Source organism: Cryptotermes secundus, unplaced genomic scaffold, assembly GCF_002891405.2.
Source record: "Cryptotermes secundus unplaced genomic scaffold, Csec_1.0 scaffold93, whole genome shotgun sequence".
NCBI classification, from domain to species: Eukaryota; Metazoa; Arthropoda; class Insecta; order Blattodea; family Kalotermitidae; genus Cryptotermes; species Cryptotermes secundus.
This window is the reverse complement of record NW_019736393.1, coordinates 799400-826244: the sequence shown is the minus strand read 5'-3', so window position 1 is coordinate 826244 and position 26845 is coordinate 799400. Positions and strand designations below refer to the sequence as shown.

Genomic DNA, 26845 nt, shown 5'->3' with positions numbered 1-26845 from the left:
TTTTCATTAATTTTAATCTGAGCTTCCTCAACAGGGCATTGCAATGAAACAAGTTAAAGGCATAAGATAACACTGAGCGACACTGAGGATGGCCATGTAAGGCTGAGACATGTTTTCGTTACGAGAACAAGTGAATGAAATATGACAGCATTGGAATCACTACACAGCCATTTACGAAAATTGCATTAATAAAGCAGAAAATAAATACTTCTCTAATCCAAAATTATTAGTTGCCATCTTGCTTGTGTAGGGGGGGGGAGGTGGAATAACAGTTTGCCCTCTTGCCGACTGGACTCTGGTCATCACGGTGTCATGTCGTCAATCAATTACGCTATAATAAGCACATCTTTCGTCAATCGTTGTGATAATTCGTTTGAGTAGTTTAAGGCTTTATCGCTCGATGTCCCTAGATGTTATCTACAATTATCGTTTTGATGCCGATCTATGGGCATTAATCCGTGACTGTATGTGTTTAAAAATGGACGTGGAAGGCGAAAGAAGTGTTGTCTGCAGACTGTGCATGTGCGAAGACGATGCAATATTTTATGATATATTTGACACCGACATTTGTGAAGGAGAATCTGTGGTGTCTAAAATATGGAATTGTTTGTACTTGGAGGTAACTACATAAGTTTTCAGGTTTTCACGGTGGTGATTATTTAGCTAGTCTGTTTAGTTGTGACACTGTATCAGAAGGAACGTGCTGCCTGCATTATCAGGGTCGCTTTAGATTTACCCCCCAAAATGTTTACATCCAGCAACAAGATTACACGGTATCACGCCAAGAAATCACAGAATGAAGGCGCGTTTAACGTTTGCTTTTACATAATTTCAGATTCCGTTGTGAAACGGTTCGTTCTTTATGTCGTTATTGGGGTGTAATTAGATTAAAACAAAAACTAATGTGCGTGGCTTTTAACATTGTATTGAGTTTATATAGGCGCACCCGTCTGGAAGAGCTGTATTAATAATTGTTGTATTGTATTGTATTTATTACACGTTCCAGCACATCCATACAAGGCCGAAGCCACTGGATACAGAACCTGTCACACCAGAAGCTTGCTAAATCAGCATGTAGTCAACAGAACAATGCATATATAAATCCACAACAATAAATCGAACATATGAAACCCCTACACATCACTGCAACTACATAACCTACCGTGTGTAGATAAAATATAATACAAAATTGGAACATATATTGTACATGACAATAGATCAAATAATGGGTCATAGCTAAACAAGAAACTATCCGTAATTAAAATATTCATCTAAAGTGTAATAAGATTTAATATGAAAAAACACTTAAAGCTGTTCTAAATTGCTTAATATGGATTAACTTTTATATTTAAAGGAAGATGATTAACCAAAATAATAAGGTCCCCTCTGGTAAGTTGTAAAATTTGTCTGAGGGGGATAAAGATCAAAATTACGCTTAGTATTAACGCCATGAATTTGTGATGTCGTGTGATATAAACCCATATCATTTGCAACGAACATCAATAAAGAAAATATATATTGGGACTGCAATGGCAAAATTCCCCAATCCCTAAATGCATCTCTACAAGAGTCCCTAGATCTCAACTCACTCATGGTTCCAATTATTCTCTTTTGAATTCTGAAAATGTGCATACTATAAGAAGAATTGCACCAAAAAATAATTCCATAGGACAAAAGTGAATGGAAATAAGAGTAATATTACATTTTTAATGTCTCTGTGGGCATAATGGGCTTGATAACCCTCATTGAGTAACAAGCGTTGCACAATTTAGGCATGAGTTGGGATATATAAGCTTTGCAATTACATGAGCTTTCAATAGCTAATCCCAAAAAATTCACATTTGTACTGCTTAAAATCGCATTATTATGATAATTAACAGAAGTTATGCTATTAGAACTTGGCTGTGTCATAAATTGAACATGCTTGGTTTTGTTAAAATTTAGAGTTCATAAGTTTGAATTAAACCAATCATTAAGATAAGCAAAGGAAATATCAACATCATTTCTGTATTGTATATTATTATAACTACTAATAACTAAACTTGCATCATCTGCAAATAAAACTGATTTGACTGAGTTATTAAAAATTTTCGGTAGATCGTTTACGTAAAAGAGAAAAATAAGTGCACCAAGAATGGACCCCTGTGGGACACCATGCCTTACAATATCCCAACTAGAGGTACCAGCGTAACTCAAGTCAGTGCTTGTTATTAAAAACTCGTCTGATATCTTTCAGATAAATAGGATGTAATTAAGTCATGAAATTTACCGTCTGTTCCATAAAATTGAAGTTTGTTCAATAAAATCCCATGATTAACACTATCAAAAGCCTTTTTTAAGTCGCAGAAAATATCACCTACGATTTTAATGTTACTGTAATGTGTCCATGTAACTGTGGACGGTAATATTTATTGAGTTAAGACAGTCATCTTTCTCGTTTTTAATTGAAAATAATAATAACATAATTAAATTCTATATTTATTTATTTATATACTTACTCAGCATCTGAAAGACCAGTTGTAAAATAAGCACAACAAAAAGGACAAAACAAGATGTGCAGTTGTGGGGGCCCTGGGTCAAACAAAATATGGAGGCTGCTATCAATAACAGCAAGTTTAGATTACAACAGTTCTTTTTCTGTTCTTATTTCTTATAATATCTAAAAACACAAAATAACTTAATGATTCAGAGAAGCAGATATCTCATTAAAATTTGTGTATTGTATTTCTGTTCTGTGGAGGCCCCAGGATGACTGCCCCTGTCCCTTCTCATTAAAGCTGCCACTAATATCTGTGCAAACAAAGAAAAGACAACTTTTATCATTTAGACAATTATAATGCAGTTAATGGAATCACAAACCATTAAGCTGTGAATATATGTATATACATATATAAATTAAATACAATTAATATTTTAATAATTTAGAAATTGCCATTATAAAATACGATTAAGAGAAACAGTTTTGGTTCCAACTACATCAGTGTTCCAGCAAACAACACTGACAGCTGAAGCTCATCTAGCAAAAGGACAATTTTTATTAGAAGAGGAGACACTGAACGTAGAAAATTCTCTGATACATCAAGCAAGAAGCCAAAGACCATTAGTTCCAAAAATGAGGACAGAGTATATAGCCAGGGTCAACTTGAACAGTTCACTGAGGTGATGTCTCCTCATAAGGTGTGCAATTTTAACTGCTCCAAAGCAAAAGCATAACTATTATGGACGTGGGGAAAGAAACAATTAAAACAAGCTCCAAATTTCTGCTGGAAGCATCCCAGTTTGTTGGTATCAGTAGATATAATAGAATTCCAGACAACAGAGGTATGTTGAAACTTAGATCTAACTAGGGTGAAGTAGAATAGAATAGAATTCTCTTCTATTCTAACATTTATACAAGGTGTACAGAGGTTTCCTGTCAATGCAGGTTTTTGCAGTGTTTCTCAGACTGCTTGTCAACAGCAGTTAATAATTGAATAATTTTCTTTTATTTATTTATTTACATTCTTGCTAAACAGGCCAAAGGCCAATTATAAAATAAGTATAATCAAAGAAGGTAAGAAACACACAAAGACAACTTGAGATTTTAGTATATGATGGTGGTGGTGGTGGTGATCATGTCTACATGTTTCAACTTGAGAGCAATCAGATGGGATCACTAAAGCCTGATGTAAGAAGTCTGACAAAAAGCTGGAGGGCTGTTTTGATTTTCAAAAAGATAGGTATGACATAAGTATATTTTTGTCAGGGAACAAATGACCACTTCAGGGTGTTTAATGGTGTATTGTAATTTTAAACTGTATTTGCTGTGTAGCAGGTCTCAGTTATAACCCCCCCCCCCGCTGTTAGCTGGAGGCAAAAATGTGAAATTAGAAAATCGGTTGACAGCATAAATAGGAATGGTGCAATAATGGTGCTATCAATAGTGATATTAATAGTAACTGAACTGATGTAAGCAGTGTAAGTATTTTGTACATATTGTTTGTTTGTATGTATTTAACCTGTGTACCACATGAACCTGTTGTTGTGTGAACACAGTTCAGTGTTTGTAATGAAACTCAACTCAATAAAGTAAACTAAACTAAGGTCTCGGTTATCATTGATTTTGGCTCCTGTTTCTCCCTTCAGGAAAGAAAGTAGACGTATAAGGTGACCATATTTATCTAAAGAAAAGTGGGGCACTTTGTGAGAAGAATGGAGGCTGGGATTGATGAATTGGAGGGGAGAAGGCAGGGGCAAATTTACGTGCTGAAAATCTATCACAACAAAAGTGTCTGCTTAGTCACTTCTGTAACGTGCCATAGCTGAAGCAGTTAGTCGCTGGTTTCCCATCACGGCGACCCGGGTTCGACCCCAGGTCTGGTCAAGTGGGATTTGTGGTGGACAAAGTAGCGCTGGGGCAGGTTTTCTCCCAGTACTTCAGTTTCCCCTGCCAATGTTCATTCCACCAATTGCTCCACAATCACCCTCACCTATCATCTTGGCCTGGTACAATAGGCCAGAAGTGGCCGCCGTACAAGGAACTTAGTTCCACCCCAGCAGCAATAAAAAAAGATAAGTCACTTTTGTTGTCCTGTTTTTTTTTCTCCATAGTGCCATGCCACTGATGTTCCTCAGAAGAGTGTATCTGCTTATGTCCTCTCAGCAAATTCCATTTGGACTGAGCAGGGAAGGACAGATGGGACATTTGCGCTGTATCGCTAAATTGCTATGGTGTAATGCACAGATGTTCATAATTACTATGTAAATGGCAAGTTTACTTATGTACCTTTTTTGTTTTCTTTAGGTATTCTTTGGTGATGGCCTTCCAAGTTTCATCTGTCATCAATGTCTGTATAAACTGAATAGGTTTCATAGTTTCAAAGAGATGTGTCATACCTCATACATTCATCTTAGCAAATATCAGTGCTCATCATTTGTTCAGAACACAATACATCTTGAGGTGAAACGTGATTTTTCTACCAGATCAGTAAAACTTGAGTTTGTCACCTTAGTTAAAATATTTATAGCAATGTTTGTCAGTATTTCACACAGTATATTGTACCCAATATGACCACTATTTTATTTCGTGCACCTAGAGAATTGGATTTCAACAGAGAAATATATTCTCTACAAAAAATAACATGGTAACATGAAAGAAAAAGCACTGCCCCTGCAGGCAGTTAATTCCATCAAGATACAAATCGTAATTTATGGTACAACATACTAGAACAGAATGTAATATCTCATCAAGGACAGCAACTAATGCATTAAAAAACACAATAATATTACATATGGTTAGACTTCTAAAATAATATATCGAAATATACCTTGCCTAAAATTAACCTTAAGATTAAAATTGTATATAACACCAGTTCTACTGTAGGCCTTGTGATGGACCTGTCTTTCATTTAAAGACTCGTAGTTCCTGAAGGATTCATCATTTTGTAATTAATATTGAAACTAGTCTGGTGGGCCCATTCATGAAGGAGAAGAAAGAAAAGGCATTACTTTTCTGTCCCTTCTGTGTCACAGTGAAATGTTGACACTTAGAGGCAATGAGATGAATATCCACAAAAGCAGCAAATTTTACAAAGGCTCGTCAGCAGGAGAATAATATGTATAAAAATAACTGGTTTCAACATGCCCAACAAGTAGACAACCACAGACTTCCATATATTAGGATAAGTGTAACTTGAACGTTCACTTTAGACTTCTATTATATGATGTGTCACTGAAACAGGTAAACCAATGACATTTCAAATTTGTATGGCATAAGATATTTCAAAATCAATAGAGATGTTGCTTAGGTTGCAAGAAATTTGTGGATGGCCTTGCCAGGCCTAGTCATAGCTCTCTCCCTCTGTGGAAGTTCCTTCCTCTTGCTTATGGTGCTTGTTAAATGTTTCACCTTCCTCTCACAAGTATATTCCATTATCACTTGGGCTGATGGGTCCAGGCCTCTAGGTTGTTGTAGAATTTTTGTGTTTGTGTCTCTCCCACTTTTTTTGAACATTCATGATTCTTCCTCTCACTACAAATACTCACGTACATTGAGAGAGAAGCAGTTGTTAATTTTTGTATCCTGTGTTTCTTTTGTTTGTGTAAGCTTAAGTGTGATTGTGTGTGTGCACGTGAGCGCATGTTCGTTTGCAACATGCACGGGTGTTAGATGGCACAGATCAACCTTGTGGGATTCAAATCCCTCTTTGACCCAAGGGGCATTGTATTTCCACCAAGAGGGGTTAGTTGTTCAGCAACAGGTCAAGGGAATCACAGCTCCTCTTTTTAAAATGTTCTTGTCAACAAGTAAAATTAGCCTGTTGGACTAAAAAGGGGACTGCTACAGAATATAAAAAATTAACTCTAAAAATGTGAATATCTAAATAGGAACACAAATTTTCTTCCCCTTGATCATAGCATTACAGGGAATACATTTTTTATTTTTTCCTGATCTCACAATTTTAGACAGTCCTCAGTCACCATTGTGTGATTGCATGTACCATGGTTGAGAAGAAAAACATTGGGAGTCTGTAACTGGACTCAGATAGTCAAAGGGACTTATATTAGGGTCCCCTGCCAGAAGGAGGAGGGATTTGTTGAAATTAAACAGAGACTAATTAAGATGGGTGGTAGTACTATTTACAGGACACTGTCACCTTAAAGTGAGATTGACAGATAACCCAACTTGTGAAAGGTACCTAGAAGAAGCTGAATCAACCCCACACATATCCTGTGTGATTGGGAGGCCATAGCTTATTTAAGGTTTCATCACATGGGTCCTACATTTCATTCAAAGTATAGGATTAATAAAGGGAAGCACAATAGTTCAGTGAAGGTTGCGGGACAAGGGCCGGACTATTTTGGCCCACCCCTCATACATTGATTCATCCATTGGTTGATAAGTCTGAAAGAATCTTAACCCTTGTTTCTTTGACAACTGAATATGATGATGGAACATGTTCCATGACTTGCTGAGAACCAGACCACTTGAGTGTGGTGAATGGGACATGTTTCGTGACCTGCTGAGAACCGGACAACTGAATGTGGTGAATGGAACATGTTTCTTGACTTGCTGAGAACCAGAACTTGAATATATTACACCTATGAAGGTTATTTTTATTGTGTTATTTGTAAAATACAATTGCCAGTCAGTATATAATTATTAATTTAAGTTCTTATTCCACTTGATTGAACCTGAAAGGTTAAGGTAATAACTGTAATGCAGATTCAGAGAGGTAGGATATCGCACGGATACTACATTTACACTTCAGCATAACGCCAATAAAGAAGTCATTAAATCTTCAGTGTTTGTTCTATGAATGAATGAATTCATGAGTTATGAAAAAGCTTAAGATTGTTTAAGTCAGGAAAGCATTGCACATTTTCACAAAAGGAAGTATACTAACCTATTTAATAAAATCAATACAAATTGTTTTTTAAAAAAACAACTGTTATCATTACAACCCAACAGGATAACTTTCAAAGCAATTCATATTGTTTACTTAGATTTTTAAATTATTAGTATTAAACAAGTATTTCTTTTTCATTTGGCGAACGATTTCCATTTCATTGTTTTGTACTTTTCTAATAGCAATTTTTGTCTTAACAGGATATGAAAGTGGAGTCAGTAGTGAAAAAAGTGAGCCCTGTTCCATTTGACAGTGGATGTACTGTTGAGGGTTCAGAAGGGACACTTGATGGTGATGATATGCCTGAATTTGTTGGGCATGAAATGAATAATGTGGCTGACAAAAATGACCCTTTTTCAGGGGCATTATTCTCTCATATTAGTGATGAATCTAACATTGAATTAGAAGAATCACAGACAACACAATGTGATTCAGACTCATTGACAATGCTGCAAGATTCATATGATCAACTGCAGTCTAAATCAAATGTGTCTGCTCCAAAAGGATGTTCATTGGTATTAAATCAACCATCATGCACAAGTACAAATCACAGTGCTAGTTCACAGATTCTGAACATCTTAAAGGTGAGTTCAGACATGATTCTGTTTCCAGCAAATGATGTTTTAAACAGTGAATCTTCATCTATTTCTGCTATACTTCCCATGGATAATAAATCTAGCACAGATAACAGATCAGCCTCTCCATTGGCCCTGCAAACTGATGGAAGCAGCCAAACTGGAACATTGACAAGTACTACTATTGATGTTTCAAGTGAAAATGAAAGAAATACATCATGGACCAAAGGAAAATTGCATATGAGAGAGAATTGTGTGAAAGTGCTGCCAAAACTAATAAGCACAATGTCCCAAGAGTCTGAGAATTGTAGTGGCCATATTAATGTGATCAGCTCAAAATGTGTGGCAACAAGACCTTTATTAGAATCAGAGAAGAACTTTAAAGAATGCAGAATGGATTCAGAAGAAAACAAAGATGGCAGAAAGTGCAAGTTACATACAGCTGTTTTGAACACCAGATGTCAAAAATATTCAAATAAAATCAGTCAGAGGCATTGTCAGGCAGTGAACATGTCAAGTATACCTGAAACGCATAAGCACTCCAATAATCATCTTACAAATTACAAATCAGATTCAGGTAAAAAATGTGAACTTGCCACTCAGACTGTAGCGATTGAAAATGATAATGATGGTCCTTCAGGCTGTGCTGCATGGAGGACAGCAGTTTCAAAAAAATATTACTTTAGGCGACATGTAAGGGAGCACCTTCACAGTTTGCATAATACAAGAAACATGAAGCATATCCTTGAAAAATATCCATAAACCTTTAACAGTATTGGGAAGTTTGAGATGTATATGGCAATACATACTCACAAGAAGCAGCTGGTTAAGTGTAGCCTGTGTGAAAGAAAATTCTGTCAGAGCTGGCAACAAACTCTTTACAAGAGTCTGCATTCTAATTTGGATATGGTCCTATGTGAATAGTGTGGCAAAAACTTTACATATGCAACATATCTTGAAAACACATGAACTGTCATAATAGAACATATGTTTTTGATATTTGCAGTATTTAGTTTTAATTCTGATCCTGAGAAAAGGTCAGAATTTCATCCTAATTATATTCCTAACTCAGATTTAGATGTTCTTGAAGTAGTTTTATTACAGCAGGACTTTGAGGATCTATCTGAGGAAGATGATGATAGAAATATTTGGCTCTGTGTGTAACATGAGTCAACCCTTGGTTATTCACCCAATAATGAAGTGCATCAAAATGTTAAATGATTGGAAAGTTTCAAATCAAAAACCAATAAAACAGATACTGTTGCAGATAAGGCAGAGAGAGTGCCTGGAAGTTTTGAGTCAGAAATTGATATCCCCACTAGTTATGAAGGAAGACGACCTATCAAAATGTATAGAAATAGGAAGACTATTTCACATAAGCAATAATAAGTAATAACACAAGAGGTGGGTCTTTGAACAGTGAAGCAACAGATAAACTTGGAGCATTTGGAGATGAGTTGAATGTTTTTCTTTCTGCATCCAGCATTGTAGACAGAAGTAAATTAAACAGAACATTAAAGCATAGCAGCAACAACAAAGAAAGTCTGGATAAGCCATTAATTAATGGAATGAATAGATCTTCTTGCGCTTGTAAGGAATGCCATTTTAAATTGGAGAACATTGATGATTTAATGACTCATTAGCCGACAGCTCATTCTAAAGTTAAGATTTACAACTGTTTTGATTGTTTGAAAATGTTTACATATTCATCCTATTTAATTGATCATAAAAAACGTTTTGTTAAATCAGCAAGAACTTGCACTAAATACAACTTCTGAATAGAAAGTCTTTTTTGCTGTTCTTGTGTATAGCTGCTGTTTTATGTGCATCTTTCTACTGAGAAATGTTTTGTTTCAAGGTTAAGAATTAATGGAGCTGTACAAATTCTATATGTTGTAATGTGGTGCTGCTTAATTTACCTTTTTGGGATGAACCCCAAGTATGCTAGATATGTCTTCTGGATCAGCCTGGGACAAGAGAAATGGTATCACAATTAAAATCAGTATCTCATAGATTGGATTTTATCGTTTACCGCTACATATTTCAATCCTCATGGGACCATCATTAGGCAGTGTATATAATAAATACCTTAAAAGTTCATAAAATCACAATATGGATTCATATTGTGGTGCAACATGTCAATATTAAAAAAGTTGTAGAACATTGTGCCTTGTGTTATGAAAAAATTATGATATAGAAAAATATTGTAAATATTAAGAGTATACAAGAATTTTATATTTAAAATATTAGTGGAGGTAATTAGAAGATGTTTTATATTACAAATATAAGATTTTATAATATGAATAAAGAGTTTGATATTACATGGCTAAAATAACTAGAAATATTAAGGTATTAAAAAGTATTAAAATAATATTATAAAGTTATCTCCTCATCCCATTGATGAGTATGCTCATATTATATGTTCTCTGAATGTTTGATTTGTTGTGCATGTCAAGAGAATGTTATGTTCCAGGCAAAATCAGAAGAATAACAAGGAGAATAGTGAAACATCAAGTCATTCAAGGCTTGAGAATAATCATTGCACATACATTAAAAAGCCTTATTTTTTATTCCTGATTACACACTACATGTTTAGACTGCAAAGTGGCCATTGTAAGGTGGAATGCACAAAAATAGTAAAGTTGTAAGGCAGGGATTTTAAAAATATGTAAAATGTATAGAAATGTGAGAAGCATTAAAAAATTAAATCTGATCAATTTTCATTTTTATGTGAGGACATGTATTAAATTGGTAACTCCTGTTTCCAAATTCATTGGATGTTTATAAAGTTTGTCTAGTCAGGTCTTGTATAATTTGGGCCCTTTATTCTCATATGCTGTTGTTTTCTGCAAACATTCTCAGTCAGTCCAGTCTAATTTATAATCCTGTGTTGTAAGTTAATTTAAAGTCTGGAGTGGTCTTTTGGCATTTACTAAGTAGCCAGAAGGTGTTTAAGTATAGCATAGTGGATGTCTTGAAGTATTGTATTGTATTGTATTGTAGGATTCAGTATGATGATATGGTGTAATGTATGGCCTTCTTGAAGAAGTAATCAAGATAATGGAAGATGTGCTTCTCTGAGAGCAAGGGCTGAAGCGTGGGCATAGTGTGATGTATGTCTTTGTGACAGTGTTGTCTATGAGTACAGTTGGGTTGCATTGGAAAGCCACACAGCAGTGTCTACTGTATGACCACAAATGACTTTCTATGCTCAGATTTCTGGAATAAGTAGCAAAGTAATGTACATGTTTGATGGTATGGATATGAACAAACTTATTTATATTTAATTCGCCCTTAATTTCTGTGTGAATGTAACCTTTATTTGTTACCGTCATTTCCACTTCAGTATCTTCTGTCTTCCTGCCTCATATAATATTTATGTTTTCCTCCAATAAATCAATAGCATCAGAAACTATAAACTGATGTTTACAATTCCATCTGATTTTTTAACCATTCTAGTGGCATATTCTATACCAAATTTTAAAATCAGTGGTGGCAAACTGTCTAATTTCAGACCAATGTGAATAGCAGATGCATGAGACGAATATGCGTATAGGGACAACATTATGTCTCTCTGGCAGACATTTTTCGATTAGCCTAACAAATTCCATGCCTCTTGTTGTAGACTTGCATGTTTAGTACTTCCAATCATCATAGCCCTACACCACAGTAAAACAGATAATGAGCATGAGGTAAAAAAAAGGTAAAGTTTTCCCTGTACTTAACGAATTAAGCACTATGCCGTGAAGGTGTATGGGGGGAATGGATGTATCGAGCCGCAGTTTCTTGACCATCCCACTAGTTGGAGGTGAGAGATTAGCTTCAAGCCCCGGCTGCTTTACCGCTGGAGGAAGAGTCCCCGGTACCCATTGGATAGGAGGCTGGGTGGGACCTAGAGTCGGTCTGGACGATGTGGAGAAGAGAAAATTCTTGACCTGGGACTCGAATTCAGACCCCTCGGTTGTCTAGCGTAGACAGTCGCTATACCAACTACGCTATCCCGGCTCAAAGACAATGGGTATAGCACAAAGAAAACACTCCCGTGAAACAATTATTTGAGACTAGCTGTTTACAAGGTGCCGGAGGTTAAGGATGTGATTTTCTAGGTCCAGGTACCACGTAGTCTTTTAAGTAGTAGACATGTTGGAGATACTTGCCTCTAGATTCCTGTGAAATGTTGGTAAAGATCAACTGGTCGCTGTGGAAATTCTGTACCAAACCTCAGGCATCTGTAAGGCAGGAAAGACCGTTTTGTTTTGCTGGGCGCCTGTCCATACAGGTTATGCAAAACAGGTACCCAGGTAGGAAGGCTACCCTCCATGGGATCCTGGAGACAGAATGTGCTCTTGGCAGTAGCATTTGTGCTCATCTTCATACAGTTTTATTTTCTTAGAAAAAGGAATGGCCCGTTACACAGAACAACAGATTGTGGACAGTGAAGCCATCTGCCAAGGTTTGGCAGATTTTTCAGGAAGGAGGAAGTTTGCTTGTGTGCCTTCAGATTGGCCACACACGCCTGATGCATGGTCATTTGTTAAAAGCTGACTTGTATTTGTCTATAGACTATGGTCTACCACTTGATGTTTTATGTCTACTCTTTAAAGTGCTGACACTAAAATGAAGATCCTTTATTGCATGGGGGGGGTGAAAGATAGGTTGGAAGGATTTCGATTTTGCTGATGGCATGTTTATTGTCACAGAGACATATTGATATGAAGGACAAATTAATAAGATCACAACAAGAAGCAAAGCTGCGCTAAATACTCGTATCAATGTAAATATAAAACTAAAGAGATTAGAATAAAGGCCAAAATAGAAGAGAAACTATCGCTAATAAAAAAAATTGAGCAGCTAGAGGGTTTTACATACCTAGGAAGCATAGTAACACAAGATGAACAGATCAAGACATAAATCAAAGAATAAAAAGAGCAAATGTAGCTTCTATATCAGGCGTGGAAGAACAAAAATTAAAAAAAGACTAAATTACAGACTTTTAATACTAATGTAAAATCCGTTCTCCTTTATGCACGTGAAACATGGAAAGTATTAAAAACAAGCATGAACAAACTATGAAGCTTTGTAAATAGGTGTTCAAGACATATTTTAAACATAAGATACAATCAGAGGATCCTCACATTATGTAGTAACTACATGGAGCTGATCCCTTCTTGAGAATCTGCCAGTTATTCAGCTACTCAAGGATCTCCCAACATTTTATGGAACTCGAAGGTCCATTACCATGTTCACAAAAAGCCTCCACTTGTCCCTATCTTGAGCCAGATCATTCAAGCCAATACCATCCCATCTATTTAAGATCCATTTTATTATTATCCACCAACCAACTTCTTGGCCTTCCTAGTGATCTCTTCCCTTCTGGCTTTCACACCAATATCCTATATGCATCCTTCTTCTCCCCAATTCATGCTATCAGCCCTACCCATCTCATCTTCCCTGACTTGATCATTCTAATTATACTTGGAGAAGAGTACAAGCTATGAAGCTTCTCATTATGCAGTTTTCTCCAACCTCCTGTGACTTCATCTCTCTTCAGTCCAAATATTCTCCTCAACACCCTGTTCGTAAATACCCTCAGTCTATGTTGTTCCTGTAATGTCAAAGACCAAGTTTCACACCCATACAGAGCCACATTCAAAATTATAGTTTTGTATATTCTGATTTTTACATTTTTATACAGCAGACTTGAGAAGTTTTCTGAACTGAATAGCAGCAAATATTACCACAATCCAATCTGCTCTTAGTTTCCTCATTAATTAAATTTGTATTTCTTATTGTTAAAGAGCCTAATAAATTTATCCATCTGCCGTAGTAATTAGACCACACACGTAAACAAGTGCTAGCAAGAAGACTTCAAAATTAAATTCCGTATTCTTGAAGCACTAATATCCTTGTTTTATCACTGGAACAGTGATGCAGCCGTCACTGGAAGTAAAATGCAGCCCTGATAGAAGGTTTCAAAATTTACGGCAAGTTGAAACAGTATCAGATCGCAAATATTCAGACCTGGGCTAGTAATTCGAAAAAAGTTCAACGGTTCTACAGCAGAAATGGGTTCAGATGCCTAAGTGTAAAACTACAGTACCTTGAGCATGCTAAAGATACTGTAGTTTTACACTTAGGCATCTGTAGTGCTGTCCAACGTTCTTATGTACTCGGGCACAATTCACTGATGCCCATGGAGGTGCTGGCGCCATCACACACTACTACTACTACTACTACTACTAATAATAATAATAATACAATTTTTCGAAAATATTTAACAGTACTCAGACGTTCAAAAATGTCTCTTGTCTTACAATTTGAATTAATATTAAAAATCTGCTCAATTATATGTGATTACGGAGGGCGCCAGAAAAATATACCACGGGTGCCATGGCGCCCGCGGGCGCCGCATTGGACAGAGGGCTGTTAAGGTATGTGGTACTAACAGGAGCGTAAATTAAAAAATAAAAACTACTGGTAACAACAGATGAGGTGGATACCACTAACTTTGTTTTCTTTTGGGGGGGGGATATTCTTTGAGGGCGTCATCAAGGCGGAATGGAAGGACGAGAGAGGGATGTATACTCTTCATTCAACCCAGTCAAAATCACAGAAGCAACAGGTAAAAACAAACATCTTATAAAGAAAGATAGCACAAATGTTTCTATAAGACTCTCCCCCCACATCTTGATCTTCTGTAGAAAAATGTTACGTAAATAAATCCGAATAAACAAAAATCCTAGGATTCTGATATTCTGGGTTGTGACGTTGAGGAGTCTTATTGGTGATTACCGACGTTTCGTTCGTTCGTTTAGAAGCGTGTCAGTGTCTGTGGCTATATGAACCTCGCAAAATCAAAGTGTTTCTCCCTTTAAGGTATCCAATATAAATTAAAAAAACAGACCTGTCAGAGTGTAAACTGGAAGTTCTGTAGAGAAAGCAATAAATGCTGTATTAAAGGATTTTAGTACAGCAGTCTGCATACGGGCCAGTAAAAATTTTAAAACGATAAAGAACACGTAACGTATCCAGTTTGAGCTAGAAGAACGTAACTGTGTTCATTTGTCAACCCTTATGATTGACTTGACTTAATTCCTTTAGTTCCGAGTAGAATATAAGGCTCCTGTGAAGCTTCTCCATCTTTTCCTCTGATTTTCCAATGCCGTAACCTCTCTCCAGGTCTTTCCCATACCTGTTACTTCTTCTATTGTCCTCCAAGTTTTCCTTGGTCGCCCTCCTCTTGTAGCACCTTGGGGGTTCCAATCTACTGCATCCTTTTCTATGGCACCAGCTGGTTTTCTTAAAGTGTGTCCGTTCCACCTGCATTTTATCTCTTTAATTTGCATGTCAATTTGTTCTTGTTTTGTGATCTCCCACAGAGAGTTATTTGATATTGTATCTTGTTGGAGGTGAGTGGTCAGCTTATGTGTATGATGTAGAAATCCAGAACTCGGGACCGAAGATTGAAGCACTGTGTCAAAGAGGACTAACACGTCCAAGAATATCCGGCTGGATCATATAGAGAGACGGGAGAAACAGTAAGACAATCGTGCTTAACCTCATGTATTATTTTTTTATTGCTAGTGGGGTGGGACTAAGTCCCTTGTACTGCGGCCACTTCTGGCCTATTGTACCAGCCCCAGATAATAGGTGAGGGTGATTGTGGAGCAATTGGTGGAATGAAGATTGGCAGGGGAAATCGAAGTACTCGGAGAAAACCTGCCCCAGCGCCACTTTGTCCACCACAAATCCCACTTGACCATACCCGGGATCGAACCTGGGCCGCCGCGGTGGGAAGCCAGCGACTAACCGCTTGAGCTATGGCGCGGCCTTAACCTCATGTAACAAAAAGATAAAGTTACCCACGCATGGGGGAGGCTCACTCCCCAGCCGCTTTAGATCCGGGGAAAGAGTCCCGGATACTCATTTGATAGAATGCAGGATGAGCCCCAGAAACGCTCTGGACGACGCGGAGAGGAGAAAAAATTTTCCCCTACTGGGACTCGAATTCCGACTCTTCTGCCGTCCAACTCGTAGCCAGGACTGTGCTCTCCCGGCTCCCAGCCTGAAATCCTTATCAGAATAAAATAATTATGTGCTCTACTGTCAATGCAACAACAGATCTTGCAAATTTCTAAAGGTAACAGGCCGTGGAGGTCCATAGGGTTGTGCGACGTCGAGGCTCCCCACGTTTTTCTAGACAATCGGGCCACAGATGGCGGTGAGGTTGTCACCCTTACGCTCCGGCCGCCCTGTAACCCACTAAGATTCCTGGTACTAATTTCTGTTAGAGGCTGAGTCAACACCAGGGTCATAGCGCGGCTGAAAGGATTAGGTTAATTGAAAAATCAAATGACCTCATCGGGAATCGAACCAACTACTTCCCGGCTTCTAGCACAGTGCTTTAGCCAACTACGCTACCGCGTTCCCCTCAACAAATGTTGTATAAACATAAAAGTTGATCTGAAATTGCGCCAAGTCAAGTTTCTGTTGTCCCCCCCCCCCACCAATCGTCTCATTAGTGCGAAAGGGATGAATCTCGTTAAGGGAAGGATGACGCTAGTAAGAGACTCCCTGAGACGCATCTAGTCTCTTACACTGAACAGTCTACGTTGGAAAGAACTGTATACCCTCTGTTAATTTAGGACACTGATACCATTTAAGCAGAAGATTAAACAAAACTGAAGCTCAGAGCAGCTCTCGTAGTCAAGAAATTATCTGCCTTTCAGTAATCCAAAGATTCATCACCTTATTGACAAGAGCCTGTTACTGGTCCATGATTCAAACGCTTATGCCTTATTCCTTGAAGATCCTTTTTTATGTTATCCTCCCATCTACGCACTGGTTTTATAGTTGCCTCTCCGTTCAGGATTTCCGACTACAATTTGTTATACATTTCTAATATCTGTGATGTATGCTACATATTCACCCCATCTCATCCACCTTGACTTAATTGTCCTAATAACCTAATGTTGCCGATCACAGCGGCCGTGCGGTCTAAGGCATGAACAGTCTTCACTCGCTCGAAAGCTGGGATCGTGGGTTCGAATCTCACTCAAGGCATGGATATCTGTGTGAGCGTTTATTCTGTGTTTGTGTTGTTCTGTGTGTAGGTAGCGGCCTTGCGATGGGCTGATCCCCCGTCCAAGAATTCCTGCCGACTGTATGTAGGATTAAAAGTAAAAAAAAAATAAATAAATAAACAGGCCGTGAAGGCCCATAGGGTTGTGAGACGTTGAGGATCCCACATTATCTAGATAATCGGCTCACAGATGGTGGTGAGGTTGTCATCCTTACGCGCCGGCCGCGCTTTTTTTTTCCCCCCTTAGCACTACAGCCCCAGTGGGCCTTGGCCTACTTCCATGAACTTCTCTGTTCACTTCGGTTTTTCTAGATCTTACACATTCGGTAGGACTCCTTGGGCGGGTGATCAGCTCGTCGCAAGGCCTCTACCTGTACACAAACACAGAAAAACGCACACACACAAACTAAACATCCATGCCCTGAGTGGGATTCGAACCCACGATCCCGGTTTCCAAGCGAGCGAAGACAGTACATGCCCGGCCGCGCTTTACTCCCCAGGAAAATTATTTAATTAATTCCTGGTGTTCATTTCTGTTAGAGGCTGAGTCAACCTCAGAACCATAGTGCGGCCGGAAGGATTAGGTCAATTGAAAAAAATCCAATGACCTCATCGGGACTTGAACCCGCAACCTTCCGGCTTGTAGCATAGTGCCTCAACGAACTAAACTGAAAAATAGCCAAGGTCCCAACAAAGGACTCTAGAGCAGGAAATATTACAGATTTGCTCCATAAATATCGAAACAATATTGTAGGGCTTTGACTGTAGCGTGAATAACATCGAAGGTATGAGTTGTTATCTTTATGGTTGAAGCTCTTTGCCGTGTTCTCAAACGAGTTGGTCATCAGCCGAAGGAAAGTGTTGGCTACAGCGAGTGAAGTCAGTTCTTGAGTTGGTGTCGTGACGTATATACCGTATCCAGTGAATGTAGCAATAAATGTGCGAATTTTACACGCAACGATCAGCTTTTGTTTGTTCGTGAACCCAACTTTCCTCTATAGGATCCCCCATGTACCGTGTGGCTAATTTCAGTAATTGCTATTCTTTTAATGAAGATGATTACAGAGCGGATTTCACATCCTTCTAAGGTACGAATGTTTTCAGTTTTTATAAGTGGAAAGGTGAGTGGCCGCAGCAGTCTAATGCGGTATTATTTACCAACAAATTTCTGAGGGAGAAGCATAACGTGAGGATTTATGAACAGGATCTAATTCAAATTAAATTATCTAAAAAATCTCGAGTTTTGTAAGAACATCATCGGAATTAACGTGGTTATTCTAAAGCGAGAGGGATAAAAGTCGACACATGTAACAGTACCTTTGAGAGGTTGTTTAACGGCGCTCCCAGTAACTAGGCTGTATAGAATCGGATGGTAGAACGACTGACGAATTGAAAAGGACTTGGAACGCAACGGTTATGGCCTAAATCGAGACAATATCCCGGTATTTGTCTGGAAGAAGTAAGGAATGCAATGAAAAATGTCAGGATAGCTGGTGTCCCGACCGAGATTCGAAGCAAGCACCTCTAGAATACGAGACTAAAGAATTTCGTTGAGACCGGCGTGTCTCGCGAATCTGTAAGGTTCTCACATGGGCCATTGCCTTGAACCAGCACTTATATTTTAAATAACTTTGTGGCTACGGGCTGGATGACAGAGGGGTATGAGTTCGAGTTCTCATAGGGTCAAGAATTTTCTCTTCTCCGCGTCCAGACAAGCTCTGGGACGCACCTAGCTTCCTGTGCAAAGGATACCGGGGGCTCTTTACCTGGGGTTAAAGCGGCTGAGGCGTGAAGATGACCACTCACCTCTAGCTAGTGCTGAGGTCAATAAAAATTGGATCTATACATCCACTCCCCCATACGTCTTAATTGAGTATTGCTTAATTAGCTAAGTACAAGGACAACTTTACCTTTACATTTATAATTTTGTGATCTGAGTGTACAGAATTAGATGGCCTCTGTGGTCTAGTGGTCAGAGTTTCTGGCTACATCCAGAGATCCCGGGTTCGATTATTCCCGGCGCTACCAGATTTTCTGAGAACTAGTGGGTCTGGAACCGGGTTCACTCAGCCTCGTCAGGATAACTGAGGAGCTGTTTCAAGGAAATAGCGGTTCCGGTTTAGAGAACCGAGATTAACTGCCATGGGGGTCCGTTGCTCTGACCATGCGACACCCTCTATCCGCTAAAGTTGGCACTAACTTCGCCGACAAACGGCGGTCGCTCGGTCGGTATAGATCGCTATCAGACTACAGGCCGCGGAATTTGCTTTTTTTTTTTTTAATCTACAATTAATGGCCGGGGTTCGGCTGTAGGCATCTCGTCCATATTGGTTCTGGGGCCCACACAATCACCGTGTCCAAGAAATGTTTCTCTAGGACTAAGACGGGTCACTCCCCTCCATCCAATGTTGAGGTTAAAAACGTTGGAGATAAACCTATGCTCTCATACGCCTTCATATTCTGGAGCTTAATTAAGGACAAGATTAGGAAGTCTGCTTAGTCACTTGTCACTCGGGTTTCATATACTAATGTGTCGAGTTGTCACTCCGCCCAACCGTGCTGGAATCCAGCTGATAAATCAAGAATGGGGTATTTGATTCTCTCTGATATTCGAATACTAAAAACCTGCAGTTTTACTATTAGGAACAATACAGACGGATTATGCAATGACGTAATTTTAAGTTGCCTAGGTAATGTTCAGCATTTGTGCGGACTGTATACAGGGAAGGCACAAGCCGAAATGTCACCCCAAGGGACGAGAATGTCCCCCCTAACATTGTCGAAACTTAGTCACAAAACCACGAAACTTCCATACACTGTGACAAAAACCGTTACTGGTGCAGTTATTGCGTAACATGCTGGCAGTTGTTGGGCACGATATGAATCAAGCAGCAGCAGAAATTTCTTTTAATTCGAAAGAAGGAAATGTGTTTATGTGTCGCTGCTAAGATGTGGCACCAGAGGATAGCAGGTTGATTGGCCTTCGCTGTCGCGCTAGACCTGGCTGTAGGGGCACTCATTCAGCGACCTCCATACTGCATAAAGCAGGGATTCTGAAACATTGTGATACCACGACCCCCTAAAATAATACATAAATATATGCTATTTCCCTCCGTCCCACCTCAGCTAGTCAGTGAAGAGTGCAGTTCTGCGCATTGTTGCAGGTTCCTATCAGTCTGTACCGTGAGAGTAGGAACCTAAATAGCTTTACAGCCTCTCTACACCTACAGTAAGCTATAAAATGTTCCTGTACAGTCACGAAAAGTGCAGTTCTGCACAATGGTACTGGTCCCTATCAGGCTGTACGGTGATATCAGGAACCTAAATAGCTTTACAGCCTCTCTACACCTACAGTCAACTAAAAGAATTTCCTATAAAGTCACGAAAATTTCAGTTTTGCGCATTGTTGGAGGTTCCTACCAGGCTGTTCGGTGACAGCAGGAACCTAAATAGCTTTACAGCCTCTCTACACCTACAGTTCGCTATAGAGGGTTCCTGTATAGTTACGTATTATTGGAGGCCTCTGTCAGGTTGTGCGGTGACAGCAGGAACGTAAATAGCTTTACAGCCCCTCTACACCTAGATTTCCGGCAGAAGAAGGGGGTTCTCTTCGCTACAGCATCAAGACAAAATCTGGGGCCCAGTCTGCCTTCTATCGAATGGGTAACGGGCGTTATTTTCCTGGGGAAGGGGGAATCTCCTGGAGGATAACGTACACTTACTCACTTACTTACTTACTCATGGAGCTGAGCCCTTCTGGAGGAGCCGCCAATTCTGCAGCTACTCAAGAATTTCCCAGTATTTTATGGGACCCGAAGGTTCATTACCGTGTTCACAAGAGCCCTCCACTGGTCCATATCCTGAGCCAGATCTGTCCAATCCATACCATCCCATCCGATCTCTCTAAGATCCATTCTAATATTGTCCACCCATCTACGCCTTGGTCTTCCCTTTGGTCTCTTTCCTTCTGGCTTTCCCACCAATATCCTATACGCATTCCTCGTCTATCCCATTCGTGCTACATGACCTGCCCACCTCATCCTCCTTGACTTGATCATTCTAATTATACTTGGAGAAGAGTACAAGTTATGGAGCTCCTCATTAGGATAACATACGCTATTCATGTTAATCTGTTGCCGAAATTAAAAATGCATGGATGAGTAGGCTACCTCCGCTTCTTGCTCATCATCACGGTATGCTGCTTAATTAAGCAATGGGACAGCCTTAACTTTACCTTCAGTTTCATCTTAACGTTTGCCATGTCTTTTATTCTATACGCCGACTAATAATATAGTGTCTCTACATCTGAAACGAATATGTTAAAAAAGTACTCAAATCTGTAATATACATCTCTAGCACAGGCCTGTACTTATAAATGCAGCATGCATAACATCCATAGAGAAGTTCCTTGTTCTGCAGTAAAATGTTATCAGATATATTAAAATAAAATGTCTTATGATCCCGAAGTTAGAATTCAATACATGTATAATATATATGGCTCGTTAAGTTCATTTCCTTTATAAACTGCATTCCGTCTTTCAGTCTGGAAGGTATATTAAATATGACTCCTAGAACTAATCTCCAGGAGGTTGGAGAAAACTGCATAATGAGGAGCTTCATAACTTGTACTCTTCTCCAAGTATAATTAGAATGATCAAGTCGAGGAGGATGAGGTGGGCAGGGCATGTAGCACGAATTGGGGAGACGAGGAATGCGTATAGTATATTGATGGGAAAGCCAGGAGGAAAGAGACCACTGGGAAGAACAAGACGTAGGTGGGTGGACACTATTATGGATCTTAGAGAGATAGGATGGGATGGTATTGATTGGATTAATCTGGCTCAGGATAGGGACCAGTGGAGGGCTCTTGTGAACACGGTAATGAACCTTCGGGTTCCATAAAATGCTGGGAAATTCTTGAGTAGCTGCAGAATTGGCGGCTCCTCCAGAAGGGCTCAGCTCCATGAGTAAGTAAGTAAGAACTAATCTCTGGTTGGGAAATTATAACCCATACTTTACGTTATTCTCCACTATTTTGTTGTGATCCGTAATTAATTAATCTAATGCCAGTATTTTATTAACATTTGGCCCATGTAGCCTCAGAATTAACCTGTTACGACCAATCTTTGGGACACTTGAAGGACTAGGACCCCGCTCATCGTGAATATAATTCTGACCTTCAACATAGAACACAGAGAAAGAATTCCATTATTATACTGCGTGTAATAATTGTCCCATTTCTATTAGGGTTCCATTAATAGAAAATACTTTTGCCGTTGTGCAGTCCACCGACTATTATCTTGACAAGTCTCTGAATTTCTTACACAATTTGTGTGAAGTTATCACAGCTACACTAGTTACTGGAGACTGAGGGCCGCTCCATAGCTCAAGCGGTTAGTCGCTAGCTTCCCACCGCGGCGGCCCGGGTTCGATCCCGGGTCTGGGCATGTGGGATTTGTGGTGGACAAAGTGGCGCTGGGGTGGGTTTTCTCCGAGTACTTCGGTTTCCCCTGCCAATCTTCATTCCACCAATTGCTCCACAATCACCCTCACCTATCATCTGGGGCTGGTACAATAGGCCAGAAGTGGCCGCCGTACAAGGGACTTAGTCTCACCCCACTAGAAATAATAATAAAAAAAATAATACTGAAGACTGAAAATTGTAAGAAGCTGAGTCATAAACTTCTAAACTTAAGCAATAAAATTTGTCTTCTCCTCAAGTTTCGTACTGGCATTTACAGGAACTGCTACTGTGATATCGCCATTTTCTCAGTATGAAAAGAGAAGAGGAGTTAGTAAATGGATATTATCTCCTACACTACAACAGTTCATCTTAAAGATTCCTTTACGAAACTTCCACCAAAGCTTCGAAATTTGACGGAATATGTCAAGGTGTTTTCTTTTCATAAAATATCATTAACGTTTAAGAAGCCTTGCGTCTAGTCCATCACTCTATAGCAATAATATTTAAGTTTTATCGCACGTGGTAGGCCCATATGGCATCTATATTGATAGACAACGCACTTCACGTGGACCATTATAAATTTCGCATTCACCAAACACGTCTCCTAATATGGCGAGCGTGGTGGTCCATGGCCGTTAATTTTCGTATTCATACTGCGTCATGTCTTCTGTTCTCATGATACGAGGTCCTCAACCGCTCTACGCTGCGTGTATTTTAGATATGTTCAGTCAAATGTTAAGTCACGTGTTAGTAACCCCTAGACAAAATTCTAGTTCTAGTTCTCTCTATATAGGCCGTTCTCGACAACGATATCTCGAAATCGACAATCGATATCATACCCTAGACATCTGATATTCGAGTTGTTTTCAGCGCTCCGGGTCTATTTTCCTGCGTGTGTTCAGTTGAATGACGGAACTTATCCGTGTTCACACTGTCGACGCCATTTTGAACGCTTGAAATTTGTGCGTACAAATGTTATTTGGATGCTTATTAAGTAATTGTAATTGTGTACGTTAACGTGGGTTTTAGCACTTTTTTCCCCAAAGGCCATACAACTTTTCTGAATTTATAACACGTTAAGTCCATGGGAAACGAACATTCGCTCTGCAGTGCGATTTTCAGGAGCGCAGTGAGAGTCCTAAGTTAGGAGGCACACCTTTTCGAGCCGTTATTCTTTTATGGAGTGTTGCCAGCCAATAGGATGGCGGTATTAACCTGCAATTTTTATACTAATGTTACGAATGCCAGACGAGAACTCCGTGATTTCATTCCGCAAGCGAACCAGACCAGAACTCCGTGATTTCATTCCGCAAGCGAACCAGACGAGAACTCCGTGATTTCATTCCGCAAGCGAACCAGACGAGAACTCCGTGATTTCAGTCCGCCAGCGAACCATACGAGAACAGCCTGTAAAATATTGTAATAATGCTGGGAGAGATTATGAGTGCACATGCCCTGGTTGCAGTTACATTTAAATTTACCAGTAAATTTATCTGACAACAACAGTCTCTCTGTCGTCTCCTGTCATTTAATTATTTCACTGGAGATGAGCCCTTCTTGAATAGTGAATAGTTTCTCAGTCATCACCCTCAAATCGACCCCCACCCCAAAATGCCAGCATTTTATGGGACCCGAAGTTTCATTACCATAGTCACAATAGCCCACCACTGGTGCATCTTCTGAACCATACAAATGCAGTCCACGACTTCATATTCTATTTCTCTTAGATCCACTTTAATGTTATCCTCCCATAGAAGTCTTCCAAATGGTTCTCTCCTTCATGTTTGCCAAGCAAAACTTTGTATACATTTCTGGTCTCTACAATTCATGCTACACGCCCTTCTCATCGCATCCTCCAAAAATAGTTAATTCTAAATGTTATGTAGCTCCTCACTATCTAACTTTCTCCGACCTCCTATAATTTCATCTCTCTTTCAAGTACAAATATTCTCAGCACCTTTCTCTCAGACGCCCTCAGCCTATGTTCTCCGTTATTGCTAGAAATCATGTTTCACACCCATACAAAACTACAGATAAAATTGTAGTTATTCGTATTTAAATATTACGCTTTTAGACGGGAGGTGAGGGGATGAGAGATTCCGAACTGGATGGTAGTAAGCTTTCACACAGTTTAACCAGTTCCTAGTTTCTTCACAAATGCAGTTTCAATTTAATAGCGTCGTTCCAAAATATGTGGCCTTTAGCTACATTTCCGAAAAATATATTATCTGTATAGGGAGCCAGGATAGCGCAGTCGGTATAGCAACTGGCTACGGGCTGGACGACCGAGAGGTCGGAGTTCGAGTACCGCTGGAGTCAAGAATTTTCACTGGGGTCTACCCAATCTCCTCTTCAATGGGTACCGGAGGCTTTTTCCCCGGTGTAAAGCGGCAGTTGAAGCTGACCATTCACCTCTAACTAGTGCCGAGGTCAAGAAAACGTGGGCCTATACATCCACTCCCCCATACGTCTTCATGGTGTAGTGATTAATTAGTTAAGTACAGGGACAACTTTACCTTATTATATGTACGCGGTAGTGCAGTTGGTTGGAGCACTATGCTATACAAGATGGAAGGTAGCGAGTTCGAGCCCCGATGAGACGGATTTTGTTTTTCAATTTACCTAATCCTTCCAGCCGCACTATGGCCCTGCGATCGACTCGGCTTCTAACAGAAATNATACCAGGAATCTTCGGGGGGGGGGTAAAAGGCGGCCGGTGTATAAGACTGACAACCTTACCGCCATCTGTGAGCCGACTGTCTAGAAAATGTGGGAACCTCAACATCTCATACTCTATGGGCCTCCACGGCCTGTTACAGGGATAGCTTTACCCGTTTACTCCGTTTATTACCACAGTCTAAATAAGAGGTTCTATGGAGAATTAGTCATCTACTTTCCTTGATACGACACGGACCGCATAGAAGACGGCCCGTCCAACAATTCTATTATTGTGTATTCATTGCGCGGGAACGTTTTCACCGAGCCGTTGCCAAGCAGCGATAGGAGGATACACGTCTAGACACAGACTGATGGGAGGGACTTGTGAAATACGCCGTTGAGTTGGACTCAGGTGCCGTGATACACATACCAAGTTCCATAAAGATCGGTTCAGCCGATAGGGGGGATAACCAAACACAGGCAGCATGGAGAACGCCTAAACCTATCTCAATTTCTCAAATTGAAGAAATCAAACTAAAAACACCCAGTTCAAATATATGATTATGGTTAATCCCTTTTATTTCTTATTCTTTATATTTTATTTTATTTCCCTTATACTCGTAGTTGTTGAATATCCCCGTTCAGTAACAGAAAATGCTCGAACATAAACTTCACTTTACTTCGGCCTCCCTGCTATCACAATGCTCAGGTGACCGTCGCTCAGAGAAAGCTCTGACGTCAGTAGCATATTGCAGTGTTGACCCACTTAACAGTAAGCATACTTACAATAAGTATGGCGTTCTGTATGAAGCACGAAGTATGACTTGCATATTTGCTGCTTGATGTCATCTTGCACCAAGTGTTTGCGTTCTTTTACCAAGAATACGTGACTGACACAGTACAGCTTTGCAATATTACTTTCGTCCCTATCAGACTCTTTATTAACTCTCCAGGGTAATCGATGCATAACAATGATTCTGGATGGTAAAGTAAAAGTATCCCTGCCACAGCCCGTGGAGGCCCATAGGGTTGTGAGATGTTGAGGTCCCCACATTTTCTAGACAATCGGCTCATAGATGGCGGTAAGGTTGTCGGCCCTACGCCTTGGCCGCATTTTACCCCCAAGAATATTCCTGGTACTCATTCTGTTAGATGCTGAGTCGACCTCAGCTGGAATGATTAGGTCAAGTGAAAAAAAAAACATCCACCTCATCTGGATTCGATCCCGCGACTTTCCGGCTTATAGAATAGTGCCTCAACCAAATACGCTACCGCGTGCCCCCCCGATCCTGTTTGGTAAATTTGGTATTTGGAAGGTAAGATGGTCATGAAATACTTTTAAGGACATTATAACGACATTTCCGCTGAGGGACTTTAAACTTAGTAAAAGAAGTGGTTTCATTGCCAGGATTTGAACAGAGCACTTTGTGATTGTAAGACGGAAGCTCGGTACGTAACATGTTAGCTCAAGCGGTAAATCCCCTGACTTATATTTGAGATGTACACTGTCGTAAGATTGGCTGCAGCGCCCAGCTGCCCTTGATCGAGGCTTTTTCTTGGGTTTGTTTAGTCTCTCATAGCGAAATTCGGGATAGTGTATTGAAATACACGTTACCGTTTGACCCCCTAATCCTTATAGCTTCAACATGCATAAATATCTATCATTTCATTAGGCACA

At 39.6% G+C, this 26845-nt stretch overlaps 2 protein-coding genes across 3 annotated transcripts in view; both read left to right on the top strand.

Moving 5' to 3' along the window:
- Positions 1 to 299: 299 nt before the first annotated feature.
- Positions 300 to 11250, top strand: LOC111869756. 2 transcript variants are annotated; one of them, XM_023861498.2, is made up of 3 exons: positions 300 to 619; positions 4784 to 4939; positions 7589 to 11250. In XM_023861498.2, the coding sequence occupies exons 1-3, from the start codon at positions 401 to 403 to the stop codon at positions 8723 to 8725; spliced, it is 1512 nt and encodes a 503-aa protein (XP_023717266.1). In that variant the 5' UTR covers positions 300 to 400; the 3' UTR covers positions 8726 to 11250. The 2 variants fall into 2 exon arrangements, 1 of the variants encoding a protein (XP_023717266.1); XR_002843722.2 differs by lacking the exons at positions 4784 to 4939; positions 7589 to 11250 and adding an exon at positions 1007 to 3186.
- A 6674-nt stretch (positions 11251 to 17924) lies between these two features.
- Positions 17925 to 26845, top strand: part of LOC111869757 — a 40876-nt gene continuing 31955 nt past the window's right edge. The window contains exon 1 of the mRNA XM_023861499.2: positions 17925 to 18133. Within this exon, the coding sequence (XP_023717267.1) occupies positions 18095 to 18133 (39 nt within the window). The 5' untranslated portion in view covers positions 17925 to 18094. The remainder of the gene's footprint in view (positions 18134 to 26845) is intronic.